The sequence below is a fragment of the Heterodontus francisci genome, chromosome 16 (assembly GCF_036365525.1).
Source record: "Heterodontus francisci isolate sHetFra1 chromosome 16, sHetFra1.hap1, whole genome shotgun sequence".
In the NCBI taxonomy this organism is placed as follows: domain Eukaryota; kingdom Metazoa; phylum Chordata; class Chondrichthyes; order Heterodontiformes; family Heterodontidae; genus Heterodontus; species Heterodontus francisci.
This window is the reverse complement of record NC_090386.1, coordinates 49,500,873-49,520,262: the sequence shown is the minus strand read 5'-3', so window position 1 is coordinate 49,520,262 and position 19,390 is coordinate 49,500,873. Positions and strand designations below refer to the sequence as shown.

The following is a 19,390-nucleotide window of genomic DNA, read 5'->3' as shown; positions in this document are numbered from 1 at the left end:
GAAACAAGATAGTGCTCAGCTGCTCAGTCAAATACTCTGCTGATGCTCACTGTTTAGGCATAGACATAAAGAATAATCACATTTAAGGTCCTGAAAAGCTAGCAGCCACAGTGAAGCCATATCCAAAAAAAGTCAAAGCAAAATACTGCGGATGCTGGAAATCTGAAACAAAAACAAGAAATGCTGGAATCACTCAGCAGGCCTGGCAGCATCTGTGGAAAGAGAAGCAGAGTTAACGTTTCGGGTCAGTGACCCTTCTTCGGAACTTCCGAAGAAGGGTCACTGACCCGAAACGTTAACTCTGCTTCTCTTTCCACAGATGCTGCCAGACCTGCTGAGTGATTCCAGCATCTCTTGTTTTTGTTCCAAAAAAAGTCACTGCTTTCAAGAATAGAGAGAACAATATTCTTTTAAAACTGTGACACTGTCCAGACAATTTCTCAATCTTTAAGCCCCTTTTATGTGACCATGTTACTAGTTTAAAATGTTACCTAACTGCCACTTTGCTATATTCTGCATCAAATGTGGCATCTTGTATTTGAACTCATTTCTTTTGAATTTTCACTCGCTCTATACTATTACTGTGCAAGTACTTGTTTTAAAACAAAGGTGACCGCGGTGACTGCAACAACTACCGTGGAATCTCCCTGCTCAGCATAGTGGGGAAAGTCTTTGCTCGAGTCGCTCTGAACAGGCTCCAGAAGCTGGCCGAGCGCGTCTACCCTGAGGCACAGTGTGGCTTTCGTGCAGAGAGATCGACTATTGACATGCTGTTCTCCCTTCGTCAGATACAGGAGAAATGCCGTGAACAACAGATGCCCCTCTACATTGCTTTCATTGATCTCACCAAAGCCTTTGACCTCGTCAGCAGACGTGGTCTCTTCAGACTACTAGAAAAGATCGGATGTCCACCAAAGCTACTAAGTATCATCACCTCATTCCATGACAATATGAAAGGCACAATTCAACATGGTGGCTCCTCATCAGAGCCCTTTCCTATCCTGAGTGGTGTGAAACAGGGCTGTGTTCTCGCACCCACACTTTTTGGGATTTTCTTCTCCCTGCTGCTTTCACATGCGTTCAAATCCTCTGAAGAAGGAATTTTCCTCCACACAAGATCAGGGGGCAGGTTGTTCAACCTTGCCCGTCTAAGAGCGAAGTCCAAAGTACGGAAAGTCCTCATCAGAGAACTCCTCTTTGCTGACGATGCTGCTTTAACATCTCACACTGAAGAATGCCTGCAGAGTCTCATCGACAGGTTTGCGTCTGCCTGCAATGAATTTGGCCTAACCATCAGCCTCAAGAAAACGAACATCATGGGGCAGGATGTCAGAAATGCTCCATCCATCAATATTGGCGACCACGCTCTGGAAGTGGTTCAAGAGTTCACCTACCTAGGCTCAACTATCACCAGTAACCTGTCTCTAGATGCAGAAATCAACAAGCGCATGGGTAAGGCTTCCACTGCTATGTTCAGACTGGCCAAGAGAGTGTGGGAAAATGGCGCACTGACACGGAACACAAAAGTCCGAGTGTATCAGGCCTGTGTCCTCAGTACCTTGCTCTACGGCAGCGAGGCCCTGGACAACGTATGCCAGCCAAGAGCGACGTCTCAATTCATTCCATCTTCGCTGCCTTCGGAGAATACTTGGCATCAGGTGGCAGGACTATATCTCCAACACAGAAGTCCTTGAAGCGGCCAACATCCCCAGCTTATACACACTACTGAGTCAGCGGCGCTTGAGATGGCTTGGCCATGTGAGCCGCATGGAAGATGGCAGGATCCCCAAAGACACATTGTACAGCGAGCTCGCCACTGGTATCAGACCCACCGGCCGTCCTTGTCTCCGTTATAAAGACGTCTGCAAACGCGACATGAAATCGTGTGACATTGATCACAAGTCGTGGGAGTCAGTTGCCAGCATTCGCCAGAGCTGGCGGGCAGCCATAAAGACAGGGCTAAATTGTGGCGAGTCGAAGAGACTTAGTAGTTGGCAGGAAAAAAGACAGAGGCGCAAGGGGAGAGCCAACTGTGCAACAGCCCCGACAAACAAATTTCTCTGCAGCACCAGTGGAAGAGCCTGTCACTCCAGAATTGGCCTTTATAGCCACTCCAGGCGCTGCTTCACAAACCACTGACCACCTCCAGGCGCGTATCCATTGTCTCTCGAGATAAGGAGGCCCAAAAAGAAAAGAAAAAAAAAAGAAAAAGAACTTGTTTTAAACAGCAGAGGGAGCCATTATCTTCAGCAGATACATCTCTATGCAACTTGGGATGTTTGTGTGCTTTGAAGAGTTTGTGGGCTGGCATCTTTTTCTGGATTGAAAGGTCAGTTGTGTGGATATGTAAAGAAAAACACAAAGATTTGGAGCTACAGAGTGTCTTTTATACCAAAAGTACTGCATCGTAAAGTTTTTCACACAAAAATTACTTCTCTTAAATGTAGCAAAATGGAATAATACTATGCTAAAAGTTCCATAAATAGCGATAAGGCAAGTGACCGTTTTTTTGGTGATATTGGTTAAGGGAGGAATTTCGGGAAACAGCACGATAGAAGTTGTTGCTCTGCTTCACAGCATGTCACTGGATCATTAACAAATGCCTAAACCATGCCAAGCACTGCATATGGGACCTCAGCTCAACATCTCAACTGTATACATTCCAACCTAGACAACCAGCAAAAGTGGATGAGCACCTTTTAAAAAAAAGTTAACAGCACAAATATTGCACTGAATACAGATCTTATGAGACATGAAGGCTCATACGTGGGACTCGCAATTACTTTAGCTTCAAGCATATACACCATTTAATTCATTTTATCTCAGAACACAAGACATGAAGTGCACATACATGCAGTTAGCAGCAGTGGATTTAGAAATGACTGAAGGAGGATGTGAGTGCCAACTGCATGAGGTTTATTTTACAATAGGACTTAACCCTCTTTTTCTCTTTTAGATTGAGAACAAACTACTATGCATTTCAAACCCACTTCCAAAAAATCTACCTTTAAAAATAGTAAAATTTGCTATCAGGCAATAAATTCATCTTCAAAAGAACATAAAATTGCACATCTATAAAATCACTGGTAAAAGGAACAGTGAATACATTAGACAATGGGAATCTCTGGGGTAGATTTTCAATTTACTGCCTGAGCATAGAAATGAAAATCAGGCAGTTTCTAGAACAAGTGTCTAATCTGCAACATCGGTTTTATGCACAGGCTGAAAATTGAAAATCTACCCCAGAGATTCCTATAGTCTGATGTATTCACTGTTCCTTTTACAGTGATTTAATAGATTTTTCATTTTTTTGTTCTTTTGAGGATGAATTTATTTGCGAGGTAGCACACACAGATAGATTTATCTGCTTCTCAAGGTAATTTCCTGAGGAGACCATAGTAGTCCAATTTGTAACATAGTCTTTTGGAAGACAAAGGCATGACGGCCCAAGTGCGACTATTTGACCCATCTCAACTCAACCTTCCATCGAAACCTCCAGTTGCCCCTTCCTACCAAAGTGTCTCAAACGATCTCAGAGTTTTTAAACTCCACAATCCAATCAACCATTCAAGGTATTGATAGCTTTTTTTTGTGAAGAAGTGACTTCCTGACATGAATCTAAACTCGTTTTTTTTGTCAGTTTGTACCCATGTCCTCTTTTCCTGCAGTCAACTTAAAACAATTCTCAGGTTCCTCTTTTCTGTTTCACTTAGTATCATATTTACTTCTAAAACATTCTCTCTCATTGTCTCCTTTCAAAACTTTAGTCTGCAATTTTCTAACTTTTCCTCCAAACACAGTACTCGGACATTAAGAATCAGCCGAATAGCCCATTTCTGCACCACTTCCAAGCAATGGACGTTTCACTTGTGTTCTTGATGACCAGACCAGAACATAGTACTCAAGCTGTAGCCTGAACAGAGTTCTGCACAGCTTCAGCATAACAGCCTTACAATTAATACAAAAACAAAATAATGCAGATGTTGGAAATCTGAAATAAAAACAGAAAACACTCCGCAGGTCAGATAGCATCTGTGGAGTGAGAAACAGAACCTTTCATCTGATTAAGAATCATCGACCTGAAACATTAACTGTTTCGCACACCACACAGATGCTGCCTGACCGGAGTATCTCCAGAATTTTCTGCTTTCATTTAAACCTTAAAATTAAGGTTTGCTTAAAATTTTCATTCTCATGATTAAATCCTTTCATGACCTCACCCTCTCTACCTCTGTAATCTCCTATAACCAGCTTGAACACTCTGTTTCAATGACACTTACAGATCTCTTTCATCCTTTCCCCAACTAGTTTGACACCATTCACTGAGTAAGTATTTCTCCCTTTTTCTCTGCCAATGTGTGACATTTTGTACTCACCTAAATTGAATTTAATCTGCCATAGTTATACTCACTTGCATATCTAGAGCATATTGGTAATTTCTGTGCTATAGATTTAAAGCAAAAGACAGTTAATTGATAAAAATACAACACATGAACTGCTAAAGATATCATCCATTGGGCAGGAAGACTTGAACGCAAGCAGAAAATAGTTAAATTATCAGTTGCGGCTATTTCCCATTACTCATAATAGGTCACTTTCTTTACATACATAATTACTGTTCTGGTGGTGTTTCTATGTCAAAAATAAAAGGATATACCAAAAAGGAAGGCAATAGCTGAGATATCTAGCTCTGAGATGAAATACAGACAAAAATAGCCAATGTTACTCTCAATACATTGCAAATGGATAACTTGAATCCCGGCGCACTTAAATTGGTCCTTCTAAAAATATAAGATAACCAATGTGGAATTACTGTCACTGTTTATCAAAATATAAAGAATTAAATAAGAAAATCACTGAACTTTAATTACTTGCTTCTGCCCACCTACCCAGTAAGCCAGATACTATTACAACCGGTGAAACTAATGAAGGATTGGGTAGGAGAAACAATCCCCACATGCAATGTTTTGGAAAGCTGGTCTTATGGGATCACTTTCACAGCCATATGTCTTACACTCAAAAATTCAATAGTATATCTCATGTAAAGTGCATCTTACTGATCAGTTGAAATTAAAACTAACCTCAATGACTGCATTGCGGTTAGGGTTAAAAATACAATATGGTGATATTGTCGTTCAAATGGTTGTTTTTTTATGGGGGCAAATATTGCAAGAATTTTATACATTCTGTTATGGGTGCTTCGTTTTTTTTTGTCAAATTTTGAAGATTTATGGTTTAAAACTGAAAAGGAGTCCATGGATTTTTTTTTTAAAAAACAAGGATCACTGAGGGGTCTGGACTGTAAACAGTTACTGCAAGGCACCAGTCATCAATTAATTACCCAGCAGGGGTTGTTTTTGACTTGGGGAAGATGTTTACAGAGATGTTTTTGGTTTCGCTTTGGACAAGCAGTTGGGGTATGGACAATAGTTTATGGGTGGCACAGTGGTTAGCACCACAGCCTCACAGCTCCAGGGACCCGGGTTCGATTCTGGGTACTGCCTGTGTGGAGTTTGCAAGTTCTCCCTGTGTCTGCGTGGGTTTTCACCGGGTGCTCCGGTTTCCTCCCACATCCAAAAAACTTGCAGGTGATAGGTAAATTGGCCGTTGTAAATTGCCCCTAGTGTAGGGAGGTGATAGGGAATATGGGATTACTGTAGGATTAGTATAAATGGGTGGTTGTTGGTCGGCACAGACGCAGTGGGCCGAAGGGCCTGTTTCAGTGCTGTATCTCTAAATAAGTAAAAGACAGTTGGAGAAAAACTTGCCAAGACAGCAACATCCAGCTCAGTCTGTTTCAGCTCTTTGAAAAAGCCTGCCAGTCTTCCATCTCGAGAAGCTGAGAAGCAAGTATAAGAAATTGCCTGAAACCCCTATTATTGCATTATCCCTGGAAAGCCTGCCCAAACTGATCTTTAACGTCGCCCGACAAGATCTTCAGTTTAGTTTAGAGATACAGCACTGAAACAGGCCCTTTGGCCCACCGAGTCTGTGCCGACCATCAACCACCCATTTATACTAATCCTACACTAATCCCATATTCCTACCACATCCCCACCTGTCCCTATATATTTCCCTACCACCTACCTATACTAGGGGCAATTTATAATGGCCAATTTACCTACCAACCTGCAAGTCTTTGGCCTGTGGGAGGAAACCGGAGCACCCAGAGGAAACCCACGCAGACACAGGGAGAACTTGCAAACTCCGCACAGGCAGTACCCAGAATCGAACCTGGGTCCCTGGAGCTGTGAGGCTGCGGTGCTAACCACTGCGCTACTGTGCGCATCTGTTCTAGGAAGATCCCAGTGACAGCCGTCTATATATATTTGAGACCAAACCAAAAAGGACTTCTAACATCTTTTCATATCTTCCTTTTTTTTCTTCAAGAATTAGCAAGTATTTTGGCCAGTGATTTTTTTTTGCACGAGAGCTCTAAAGAATAAATCTCTATTTTTTCAGTTAACCGGTGTGTGTGTGTGTGTGTGTGTGTGTGTGTGTGTGTGTGGGGGGGGGGGGGGCCAAGGTAAAAAGGGAACTTTTATATTTCGATCTGAGTTTATGCAGTGCTTCATTACTGGTTAAGACTTGTTTTATAATAAACTGACAATTTTGTTGTTTATTAATGAAACCTGGTTGGTGTGTTTTATTCTGGGATAAAAATAGAGTCTATGATTGACCGTATCGGTAAGTGGGAAAAATTTTTAATATATGTTGTGCCCTGTGGAGAAGTGGAACTAGAATAAACAGTGCAGTCCTCCCACCTCGGTCTTAACATATAATTGGGGGTTCTTTGTGGGATAACCCAACGCCAAAGACGTACAATTGTAAGTGGGGTAATAATAATTGAAAAGAGGAAAAGAAAAAAAAAACAGGTTTCTTGGGCAGTAGATTAAAGTTTACTCTACCGGAATGTGTCTGTCAATTGCTGCGATCTTCCTGGGGAAGGAGAACATATCCCCGAGTGATTTGAGAACAGAAACTTAACCACGCTTAGACTAAAGGATTTGTCAGAAGCGTTGGTGTTAAAGTTAAAACCAGGAGTAAGAAAGCAGACATAGTTGAAGTAATTGCACAACATTTGAAACTGGAAGTAGAAAGTAGTGCAGTTGAATTAGTTAAAATTCAGTTACAGACGAAGCAGCTTGAACAGGAACAGGAAATGGATAAAACTTAAGCTTGACAAAGAAAAAGAAATGTGAAAACTTGAGCAGGAAAAAGAATTGACAATGAAAAAACGAACTAGAATTTCAAACAGAAAGTGAAAGAGAAGGAAGGGAATTTGAATTTTAAAAAGATGTAACTAAGACAAAGAAGTGGTCTTGACTCCAGTGAAAGTTCTGGTGGGGAAAGATCTGACTCCAACCCAGGACCCAGTGGAGAGCTGTTTAAATGTGTGCAAGCCCTTCCTAAGTTTGTGGAAAGGGACCTAGAGGCATTTTTCATTTATTTTCAAAAGATAGCCAAACAGGTGAAGTGGCCAAAGGAAAGCTAAACATTGCTTATGCAAAGCAGGTTGATGGGCAAAACTCATTAAGTTTATGCCATGATTTCTGAGGAGGCTTCTGCAGATTATGAAATGGCAAAAAGGGCCATTCTCCCTATATAGGAGCTACTTTCTGAAGCTTACCAGCAGAAATTTTAGAACCTCCGGAGATTGTTTGGGCAGACCTATATAGAATTTGAGAGGGTAAAGCAAATTAATTTTGATCGTTGGATAAGGGCACTATAAGATAGAGGCCACGTATGAGAACCTTAGGGAACTAATTCTCCTGGAAGAATTTAAAAATTCACTCCCTCTGTTAATAAACCCATGTAGAGAACCAGAAGCTTTCAACAGCCAGACAGGCAGCAGAAATTGCTGATGATTACGAGCTTGTTTATAAGCCCAAACCCTTTGTCCGTCACCCCCACAAACCCAAGGACAGAAGGTGGGAGGGTGAAAGGAAGGCAAGTAGTGGGGGTACAAGAAGGGACAGTTGGGAACGCCCCAGAATCTCCTTCTCAGGCCAGAAAAGAAGATCCTGAGGGTAGGTGAGGTCCTAAATGTTACCATTGTCACACTGTGGGACACCATCGTGCAGAATGCTGATAATTGCGGGGTAAACCCTTGGGACTTATTGGGATACACAAAGTCAATGTAGAGAAAGGGACCCTGACCAGGAGTACAACAGATCAGGCTGTAGCTCTGACTGCAGGTGAAAGGTTAAATACAAAAAACACTGTGATTGCAAGGGTTGTGAATAAGATACCAGAGAGTAATAGGGAATTCATGTCAAAAGGAAAAATAATTCCTTATCCCTCAAGTGAGGCAGGTAAACCTATAGTTATACGTAGGGATACAGGAGCCACGCAAGCTCTTTTGCTGGGGAAAGGCATTACACTTCCACCAGAGAACACACTGAATGCCAAGGTTTTAGTGAATGGTATTGGCAGGGAGTAAATACCTATAACTTTGTATCGGTGCATCTAGAGTGTGACCTAATGTCTGGAACGGTAACTGTAGGAGTTGTCCATAGTTTGCCAGTAGACAGAGCTGACCTACTCCTGGGGAAAGATTTGGCCGGAGCAAAGTTAGTAGCTTCTCCAGTACTCACAGAAAAACCAAGTGAATTTAAAGAGAAAAAACAGTTGCAGGAAATGTTTTCAGGAATTTTGCCTTTATGTGCAGTAACCCGAGCAATGGTGAAACAAGTTCCATTGCCGGAGGTAAAATTGGCACCACAAACAGATAACCGAATATCTGAAACTTTCTTTGGGGATTTGGATAATCCGAAGGAAATGTTCAATAAGTCTTCTCTGATCAAGGCTCAGCAAGCCGATCCAGAGTTAAATAAAGTGGCACAATCAACTCTAACAGAAGCTGAGGCAAAAGGAGTTCCAGATCGGTTTCTGATGAGGAAGTGGAGACCTCCTTACAGATTTGCGGACAAAGAATGGATGGTAGTTCATCAGATCGTGGTACCGCCAAAGTATCACTGGGAACTATCAAGGATAGCGCATGAAATCCCTATAACGGGGATCCGGAAGACCCAATCACATACAAGTCAACATTTTTACTGGCCAGGTCTTTCCAAGGACGAGGTGCAGTTTCGTAAAATGTGCCATATTTGCCAGATTGTGGGAAAACCGCAACCTGCCATAAAACCAGCACCTCTAATTCCCATATCAGTTTTTGATGAACCATTTAGTAGGGTGTTGGTAGACTGCGTAGGCTCCTTACCGAAACATAAGCAGAACACCAATATATACTCACTATCATGATATGGCTACTCAATTCCCAGAGGCCATTCCCTCAAGAACAATTTCTGCTAAGGCAGTGGTAGAGAAATTAACTCAGTTCTTTGCTAGATATGGATTACTGATTGAGGTTCAGTCGGATCAAGGTTCCAATTTTATGTCAAAAATTTTTCAGAAGGTTATGGTGAATTTGGTATAACACATTTAAAGTCTTCAGCACAAAACCCACAGACACAAGGAGCTTCAGAGAGGTACGATAAAAAAACTAGAAATTCTTTTGTTTGCCACCAGGGATTGACCTAATGAATCTACAGGTTTTAGTTCTTTTGAATTAGTTTATGGACATGAGATAAGGGGTCCTCTAAAACTAATCAAAAAAAAAGTTTTTAGAACAGAGGGGTGAATCTTCTGTGTTAGATTATGTATCCGTGTTCCGGGAATGGCTGAAGGAGAGCTTGCAAAGTGGCTCAGGAACACCTTAAGGCTTCCCAAACAACTATGAAGAAATGGACAGATAAGCATGCCAAGACCCAACATTTCAACCAGGGGATGAGGTATTAATATCACTGCCTTAACAGGGTTAACTGCTGAAAGCACGGTTCAGTGGCATATATAAAGTGGTCAAAAGAATTGGTAAAGCAAATTATTTGATTGACACCACAGATCGCCGGAAAAAGAATCAGCTGTGTCATATCAATATGTTGAAACAATATCATTGCCAGGAAGAGGATAAGCAAGCACAGGCATGTCAGGTAGTGGGGACAGTGAAGGACAAAAGGCATAGTGAGGATGAGGCAGAAGGAGGCCTAGACAATTCTCAAATTGAATGTCCTACCATCCGGTTAGCTGATACTGAATTGTTCGGGAGATTGGACACTATGCATTCATATTTAAATGCAGAACAACGAGAAGATCTAACACAGCTAGTCACAGCATTTAAAAGAATCTGTAGGGATAAGCCAGGATGTACAACGTTAGCCACACGTGATGTGGCTATAGGGGAATCCTTTCCTATAAAACAGCATCCTTATCGCTTAAGTTCAGAGAAACAGGCCCTGGTAAAAGGAGAAATCCAATACATGTTGGAAAACCAACTAGTTCAACCCACTCAATGCAGCTGGAGTTCCCCAGTGGTGTTGATGTCGAAACCTGACAGTTCAACTAGACTCTGCATTGACTAGAGAAAGGTTAATGCAATCACAAAAGGGAGACTCCTACCCAATTCCTCACTTGGAAGACAGTATTGACAGAGTGGACAGTGCCATGATTCGTACAAAAATAGTTTTGTTAAAGGGATACTGGCAAGTTTCTTTAACATCCAAGTTAAAGAAATATCAGCCTTTGTCACATCAGACAGTCTTTTCCAATGCCGAGTGATGCGATTCAGGCTAATAAACTGCCCCAGCAACCTTTCACAGACTAATGAATCTATCGGTAGCCAGCGTTCATAACTGTGTAGTTTACCTTGATGTAGTTACGGGTTATAAGTCCAGGTAAACTGGCGTAGAAACTGGGCGCCACGGGTTGCCTTCGTCGGTGGGAGAGGTCATCGCACCTCACTGGACAGCTACCGCCTGCCTCAAACCGGGCAGCCCCCGGTCAATAAGGTTCTGTCCCGCCACAGTCTACCTGCTTCAATGGGTGCTTGGAGCTCAGGCTCATTGCCCGAAAGGTGGACTGAAACACCGCACCAAACAACACGAAAAAAGGAAAGAAGGGACCAGCCCTTCGCTTTGCAAGCTGGAACGTCAGAACTGTGTGTCCTGGCCTGTCGGAAGACCTTACACAAATCAACGATTCTCGGAAGACCGCCATCATTAACAACGAGCTCAGTAGACTCAATGTAGACATTGCAGCACTTCAGGAGACACGCCTCCCCGCGAGTGGATCTCTAGCAGAGCAAGACTACACCTTCTTCTGGCAGGGCAGGGATCCTGAAGAACCAAGACAGCATGGAGTGGGCTTCGCCATCAGAAACTCCTTGCTCAGCATGATAGAGCCTCCCTCAAATGGCTCGGAACGCAAACTGTCCATCCGACTGCTCACCACCTCTGGTCCAGTACACCTACTCAGCATCTATGCTCCAACACTCTGCTCCCCACCTGAAGCTAAAGATCAATTCTACGAGGAACTCCATATCATTAGCAGCATCCCCAACACCGAACACCTATTCCTGCTGGGGGACTTTAATGCCAGGGTTGGGGCCGACCATGACTCATGGCCCTCCTGCCTTGGGCGCTATGGCGTTGGAAGGATGAATGAGAACGGGCAGAGACTGCTTGAGTTGTGTACCTATCATAACTTCTGCATCACCAACTCGTTCTTTCACACTAAACCCTGTCACCAGGTTTCATGGAGGCACCCAAGATCTCGTCGTTGGCACCAGCGAGACCTCATCGTCACAAGGCGAGCCGCCTTAAACAGTGTTCAAATCACACGCAGCTTCCACAGTGCGGACTGCACTCAGACCAAAGAAGTTGCATCATTCCAAGCAGAAGGGCCACCCGCACATCAACACGAGCAGAATTTCTCACCCAAGCTGTTACAAAAATTTCTAAATTCCTTTGTAACAGCCCTTCAAAACATTCCCACAGGGGATACTGAGACCAAGTGGGCCCACATCAGAGTCTGAGTCAGCTTTGACCACCTGCGGCAAAAGTGCAAAGAGAAATGCAGACTGGTTTCAATCTCATAATGGTGAAGAGCTGGAACCTGTCATAGCCGCTAAGGGCATTGCACTGTTGAACTACAAGAAAGCCCCCAGCGAGTTAACATCCGTAGCACTCAAAGCAGCCAGAAGCACTGCACAAAGAACAGCCAGGCGCTGCGCAAACGACTACTGGCAACACCTATGCAGTCATATTCAGCTGGCCTCAGACACCGGAAACATCAGAGGAATGTATGATGGCATTAAGAGAGCTCTTGGACCAACCATCATGAAGATCGCCCCCCTCAAATCTAAATCGGGGACACAATCACTGACCAACGCAAACAAATGGACCGTTGGGTTGAGCACGACCTAGAACTGTACTCCAAGGAGAATGTTGTCACTGAGACTGCCCTCAATGCAGCCCAGCCTCTACCAGTCATGGATGAGCTGGACATACAGCCAACAAAATCGGAACTCAGTGATGCCATTGATTCTCTAGTCAGCGGAAAAGCCCCTGGGAAGGACAGCATTACCCCTGAAATAATCAAGAGTGCCAAGCCTGCTATATTCTCAGCACTACATGAACTGCTGTGCCTGTGCTGGGACGAGGGAGCAGTACCTCAGGACATGCGTGATGCCAATATCATCACCCTCTATAAAAACAAAGGTGACCGCGGTGACTGCAATAACTACCTTGGAATCTCCCTGCTCAGCATAGTGGGGAAAGTCTTTGCTCGAGTCGCTCTAAACAGACTCCAGAAGCTGGCCGAGCACGTCTACCCTGAGGCACAGCGTGGCTTTCGTGCAGAAAGATCGATCGTTGACATGCTGTTCTCCCTTTGTCAGATACAGGAGAAATGCCGCGAACAACAGATGCCCCTCTACATTGCTTTCATTGATCTCACCAAAGCCTTTGACCTCGTCAGCAGACGTGGTCTCTTCAGACTACTAGAAAAGATCGGATGTCCACCAAAGCTACTAACTATCATCACCTCATTCCATGACAATATGAAAGGCACAATTCAACATGGTGGCTCATCAGACCCCTTTCCTATCCTGAGTGGCGTGAAACATGGCTTTGTTCTCGCACCCACACTTTTTGGGATTTTCTTCTCCCTGCTGCTTTCACATGCGTTCAAGTCCTCTGAAGAAGGAATTTTCCTCCACACAAGATTAGGGGGCAGGTTGTTCAACCTTGCCCGTCTAAGAGCGAAGTCCAAAGTACGGAAAGTCCTCATCAGGGAACTCCTCTTTGCTGACGATGCTGCTTTAACATCTCGCACTGAAGAGTGCCTACAGAGTCTCATCGACAGGTTTGCGGCTGCCTGCAATGAATTTGGCCTAACCATCAGCCTCAAGAAAATGAACATCATGGGGCAGGACGTCAGAAATGCTCCATCCATCAATATTGGCGACCACGCTCTGGAAGTGGTTCAAGAGTTCACCTACCTAGGCTCAACTATCACCAGTAACCTGTCTCTCGATGCAGAAATCAACAAGCGCATGGGAAAGGCTTCCACTGCTATGTCCAGACTGGCCAAAAGAGTGTGGGAAAATGGCGCACTGACACGGAACACAAAAGTCCGAGTGTATCAAGCCTGTGTCCTCAGTACCTTGCTCTATGGCAGCGAGGCCTGGACAACGTATGTCAGCCAAGAGCGACGTCTCAATTCATTCCAACTTGGCTGCCTCCGGAGAATACTTGGCATCAGGTGGCAGGACTGTATCCCCAACACAGAAGTCCTCAAGGCGGCCAACATCCCCAGCTTATACACACTACTGAGTCAGCGGCGCTTGAGATGGCTTGGCCATGTGAGCCGCATGGAAGATGGCAGGATCCCCAAAGACACATTGTACAGCGAGCTCGCCACTGGTATCAGACCCACCGGCCGTCCATGTCTCCACTTTAAAGACGTCGGCAAACGCGACATGAAGTCCTGCGTCATTGATCACAAGTCGTGGGAGTCAGTTGCCAGCATTCGCCAGAGCTGGCGGGCAGCCATAAAGGCGGGGCTAAAGTGTGGCGAGTCGAAGAGACTTAGCAGTTGGCAGGAAAAAAGACAGAGGCGCAAGGGGAGAGCCAACTGTGTAACAGCCCCGACAAACAAATTTTTCTGCAGCACCTGTGGAAGAGCCTGTCACTCTCGAATTGGCCTTTATAGCCACTCCAGGCGCTGATCCACACACCACTGACCACCTCCAGGCGCTTACCCATTGTCTCTCGAGACAAGGAGGTCAAAGAAGAAGACTACTAACTCAACAAGAGACAGTAGAAATCAATCACTAACTAACCTGAAAGTAGTTGAAGATCCCTTTAAATAGCACTGGTGGAGGTGACCTTCCTGCTGCTGTACACATGTTCAGCTGTATGAGGTTAAGAAAGGGCCTTAGCTAGAGCATTCAGGTCATCAATTCAGCCGAGAATCAAATCTGCATTATACGCTGACTGGCATCACAATCTGCCTACTCTACATACTTCAGCCGAATTTTCGCAGTGCTGGCACTAATGGTCTACCCAAAGTGGCAGCTGGACCAAAAGTGTACGCACACAGCGGGGTCATCATTTTGGACCCAAAACAGCTGCTGTAGCCCTGAAAATACAGGCACTACACAATCAAATTTTGTGGCCTTAATTTTTCATTGAGAAACAAGGCACAGAACTTGGTCTGAAGAGCAGCTGGGATTATTGTGACACCAACTATGCACCTTTTAATTTGAAACTTTTAATGCCTCACATTTTAAATGCACTAACTGCAAGTTGCTAACATTAATTTTAGGACTTCATTGTTAAATGCAAATCGTATTTTACCAACCTGAGAAGACCTTATTTACCTTCAATTCATATGGTGAGTGTATTTTGGGAGCCCCTGACTTTGTATATCACATGCACTAAAAGCCCTGGAACCTGAGTAGTGTGTCTCACCGTCTTCTGATAGCCAGGGTCCCGGGTCTTCTCTACCCAGGTTCCGGGGCTGCCCTGCCGACTCACGCTTGCAGCACAGCCTCTGGGCCCAGGCCCTTCACAACCAGCAGCAGCCGCCCCAACCCCTGCATAAAGACTACAGCGAAATACTCACACGGAACCGAGGCGAAACCATCGCTCTGTCCGCCCACGTTCATGGCAGAGCCGGCCGGCCTGGGGTGGGGAGGACAGACCCGGGGCCCGACTTCTCTCCCAACCCCGCCCCCACCCTCCAAATAAATATTATTTACCAACAAACAGATCAAGGGCTGATACAGAGGCCGGTCCCTCAGCGGAAGCGGCTGCGTAGCACTTCCGCCTGCCTTGGGGAGGGAGAGAAGCCCAGGAAAAGGCAGAGGAAGCCAAGGGGCATAGTGGTGGCATGTTGTTTATATATTTTGTGTGCTGTAAATGTAAAAATGTAATTGGCATGACAATGAAATGGAAGGGTTGTGAGGCAACTCATGATTGTGCAGAAGGAAACTGATCACCTTTGCACAGTTTGTATTTTTTGACTTTGGGAATGTATTTTTCACAGATTTTTATGAATAAAGTTATTTTGGAAATTTAAAAAAAATGTTGTTTACCATGGAGAAGTTATTTGGACTTTCTATTCTTTGACTGTTTTCCCTGCCACCAAAGTTTTTTCTGTGGTTGAATTTTAGCCCAGTTTTTGTGTTAAATTAATCTACAAAGCATTTTTTAAAATCGAAAGTCTGTTTCTTGTATTGTTACGAACGTGGCAGGAGCAACCCACTGTCAATTCAGTCCCGTCACTCCACAGGTCACAACATATTATTTAAAGCTTTCCGCCCAATGGGAAAACAGCCAAATCAAACACTCTAGTAACCCCTTGAATAAAACAGACCAAACCAGGTATCTTTCGACAACAACAAAAGATGCTGCCAGACCTACTGAGTATTTCCAGCATTCTTGTTTTTATTACAAATTAACTATTTATGAAAAACTAAATCTTAAACACTATTAAGATAAACCTATGGTCTAAAGACCTTATAACTTCTTATTTTAATCTAACTGACCCATTCACACACATACACTCAAAAATAACAGTAGTTAACTGGTTTTCAAAAGTGATGTTTTTGAAAATTTGCTGTCTCCTAAGAATAAATAAAATAAGTAAGTCTTTGTGTGTTTACGTTCCTGATGGCTGAGGTATTCTAATGTGGAAATAGTCAAAGGCCACTCGAAGTCTTCACATGGATTTGATGCAGTAGTCGATTCTCAATAGGCATTCAACTCTTTGACTGCAGTAAGTATTAAACAGTTCTTTGAATGATGAGCACAGCAATAAGTCAACATGAATTTTAAAACTGACAGCAGCCGGAATTTTATGCCACCCCGATGAGTGGGATGGTGGTGGTGGTGGTGGTGGGGGTGGCGTAAAATGGAGCGGGAGGCACTGAGAGGCCTTCCCGACCTGGACCTGCCTCCGCCGCCACTTCATGCAGGTTGGTGGCAGCAGAAAACGGCCCGCCCGCCCCAGGCCAATCAACGCCCTTAAGTGGCCACTTAACGGCCACTTAAGGACCTTCGCCCACCTCCACACAGATTTTACACATGGCAAGTGGGCGCCCTGGAGCCAGGAGAAGCCGCCTAACGAAAGCAGGCGCCTTCCAATTGTCCCGGGGTGGCTCTTATGATCGGGCACACTGTGCCCGATGGAGGGCCGCCCCGCTACCCCAACCACCCCAAGACCCAACATGCCCCCCTTCCCCCCCAGTCGACCACCCTTGCCTCACCCGGCCTGACCTATTACCCCCGGCGAGGTAACCAAAACTTACCTTCCTTCCCGGTTCCTAGGCATCTTGTCTTCATGCTGGACTGCAGTCCCAGCAGTGGCCACCGCTTAAGGAGGCGCTGCTGGGACTAAGAGCTGCTGGCCCACTGATTGGCCGGCAGCTCTACTAAGCAGGACTTCCGACCTCAAGCGGGTGGAAGTCCTGCTTCACACCAATTGAAGCCTGGTTCCCGCAAAATATGGGTCGGAACCCCATGCGAGGCGGATGCAGGTTCACCACCGACTTTTCAGTTGGTGGCCAGCTCCTATCCGCCTAAGGTAAAATTCCAGCCAGTATCTCATTTGAAACTTTACTTTGAATTCCAGAAAACTCAAGCAGTCCAAAGAGATTCAATCTTGAAGCAAATACATTCTGGCTTGTAAGTAAAGAAAAGGAGTTCAGCAATACAAACGCTCCCTTAAAAGAAAAGGCTTTTTCTTTCCTTCGGGGATTAACTTGGCCTGTAGCTCCTTGTAGAATTTCTGCTATGAGGGAATAAAACAGCTCCTTTCTCTTCAGTACTCTGGTGAGTCTGGTTCAAACCAGTTTTTTTCAGTTCTACACAAACAGTCAAGTAGAAACATTATACCATGTGACCAATCTCTTGTTGTTGCCCAAGGTAACAAAATGCAGCTGCTGGCACACTGTGCCTTTCAGAATTCCAGAAATTTCTCTCCCTTAAACGTCCACTGTTTTTAACAGAGTCTTAAAGGCACATACTGTTTTTTAAATCTGGGGAGCAAAAATAATTACATGTCTGTGACAGTATCAATATCTTAATTGCAACCCTTTAAACTATATTATCGGCAAATTGTCTACCAAACAGATGTAAATGAAAAAAAACAACTTTCTCAAAATTTCAGCAGTCTTCACAGCTCCTAACATTGAGGCTACTCATTGTCACCTTCCTTGTTTGCTGCACGGGGATATACCAATCACACTGAGATGACTGGCATGAACAAGATAGTTTCTTCCATTTGAAGACTAGGACTGTTACATATATATTACAGGAGAGCCCACGATGCACATCTGCCTTGGGATCCACACTTACCTTCCGAGGGAGGAGCGGAGAGGAATGGAGCGGACCTGTGGGGAGAACGCCGAGAGCAGAGCCTATAAATTGACCCCGAGGATCGAAGCCCAGTCTCTTACCTTCCGGGAGAGGAGCTCTTCAAGCGCGCTGGAGTTTTGAAAAAAAAAAGCCAACAGTGACGTCAGAGGAGATCTGCAAGCTGATTGGTTGGTGAGTAACAGCTGTTAGAATATCTTAAAAAAATAAGGGGAAAGTTTTTTTTGTTGAAAAAAAACCTCTGGTGATAAGGTGAGCACTACTAAAGTGTTTTATTTTTAAGGACATTAGATTGGAGTGGGTAGAACAAGGCCCGTAGTGTAATTGGTATTTTTTAATTAAGGGAGTAACTAATTAATCTAAGAGTAAGTCATGGCAGAGGAGCTCAGCCCTGTAATATACTCCTCCTGAGCTATCCTGGGAAATCGGGGGACGCTTCCAGTGTCCCTGGTGAACATGTGTGCAGGAAGTGTATCCAGCTGCAGCTATTGGCTACCCGCATTACGGAACTGGAGCTGTGGGTGGATTCACTGTGGAGCATCCGCGATGCTGAGGAAGTCGTGGAGAGCACATTTAGTGAGGTGGTCACACCACAGGTAATGGCTGCACAGGGAGAAAAGAGATGGGTGACCACCAGACAGAGTAGTAGGCGCAGGCAGGTAGTGCAGGAGTCCCCTGTGGCCATCCCCCTCTCAAACAGATGTACCGCTTTGGATACTGTTGGGGTGGGATGACCTCCCAGGGGAAAGCAGCAACAGCCAAGTTCGTGGCACCACGGAGGGCTCTGCTGCACAACAGGGGAGGAAAAGGGTTGGAAGAGCTATAATGATAGGGGATTCTATCGTAAGGGGTGCAGAAAGGCGTTTCTGTGGCCACAAACGTGACTCCAGGATGGTATGTTGCCTCCCAGGTGCTCGGGTTAAGGATGTTCCGGAGCGGCTGCAGGACATTCTGAAAGGGGAGGGTGAGCAGCCAGAGGTCATGGTCCATATTGGTACTAACGACATAGGCAGGAAGAGAGATGAGGTCCTGCAAAGTGAATATAGGGTGTTAGGCAGAAGGTTAAAAAGCAGGACCTCTGGGGTTGTAATCTCAGGATTACTCCCTTTGCCACATGTTAGTGAGGGTAGGAATGGGAGGATAAGGCAAATGTAGAGGTTAAAGCTATACCTGGCTGGAGAGCTGGTATAGGCGGGAGGGCTTCAGCTACTTGGATCATTGGGATCTCTTCTGGTGCAGAGGTGACCTGTACAAGAAGGACGTTTTGCATCTAAACTGGAAGGGGACCAATATCCTTGCGGGGAGGTTTGCTAGTACTACTCAGGAGGGTTTAAACTAGCCTTGCAGGGGGGTGGGACCCAAAGTAGTAGTCTCTCAGATGAGATAGTTGAGGCAAATGTAGAGGTTAAAGCAAGCAAGTCCAGTAGGCAGGCCAGACAGGGACAGGACAGGGAGCGTGGAAGGTCTGATAGGCTAAACTGCATTTACTTTAATACAAGAAGCCTTACAGGTAAGGCAGATGAACTCAGAGCATGGATCGGTACATGGGATTGTGATATTATAACTATTACGGAAACGTGGTTGAGGGATGGGCAGGACTGGCAGCTCAATGTTCCGGGGTACCGATCCTTCCGGCGTGTCAGAGATGGAGGTAAGAGAGGAGGGGGAGT

General features: G+C 44.8%; 1 protein-coding gene across 2 annotated transcripts in view; it reads right to left on the bottom strand.

Moving 5' to 3' along the window:
- Positions 1 to 15,176, bottom strand: part of zfp64 (zinc finger protein 64 homolog (mouse)) — a 109,556-nt gene extending 94,380 nt beyond the window's left edge. For both annotated transcript variants that reach the window (XM_068048160.1, XM_068048161.1), the window contains exon 1: positions 14,968 to 15,176. In XM_068048160.1, coding sequence (XP_067904261.1) covers positions 14,968 to 15,010 — 43 coding nt within the window. In that variant the 5' untranslated portion in view covers positions 15,011 to 15,176. The remainder of the gene's footprint in view (positions 1 to 14,967) is intronic.
- Between the last annotated feature and the right edge of the window lie 4,214 nt (positions 15,177 to 19,390).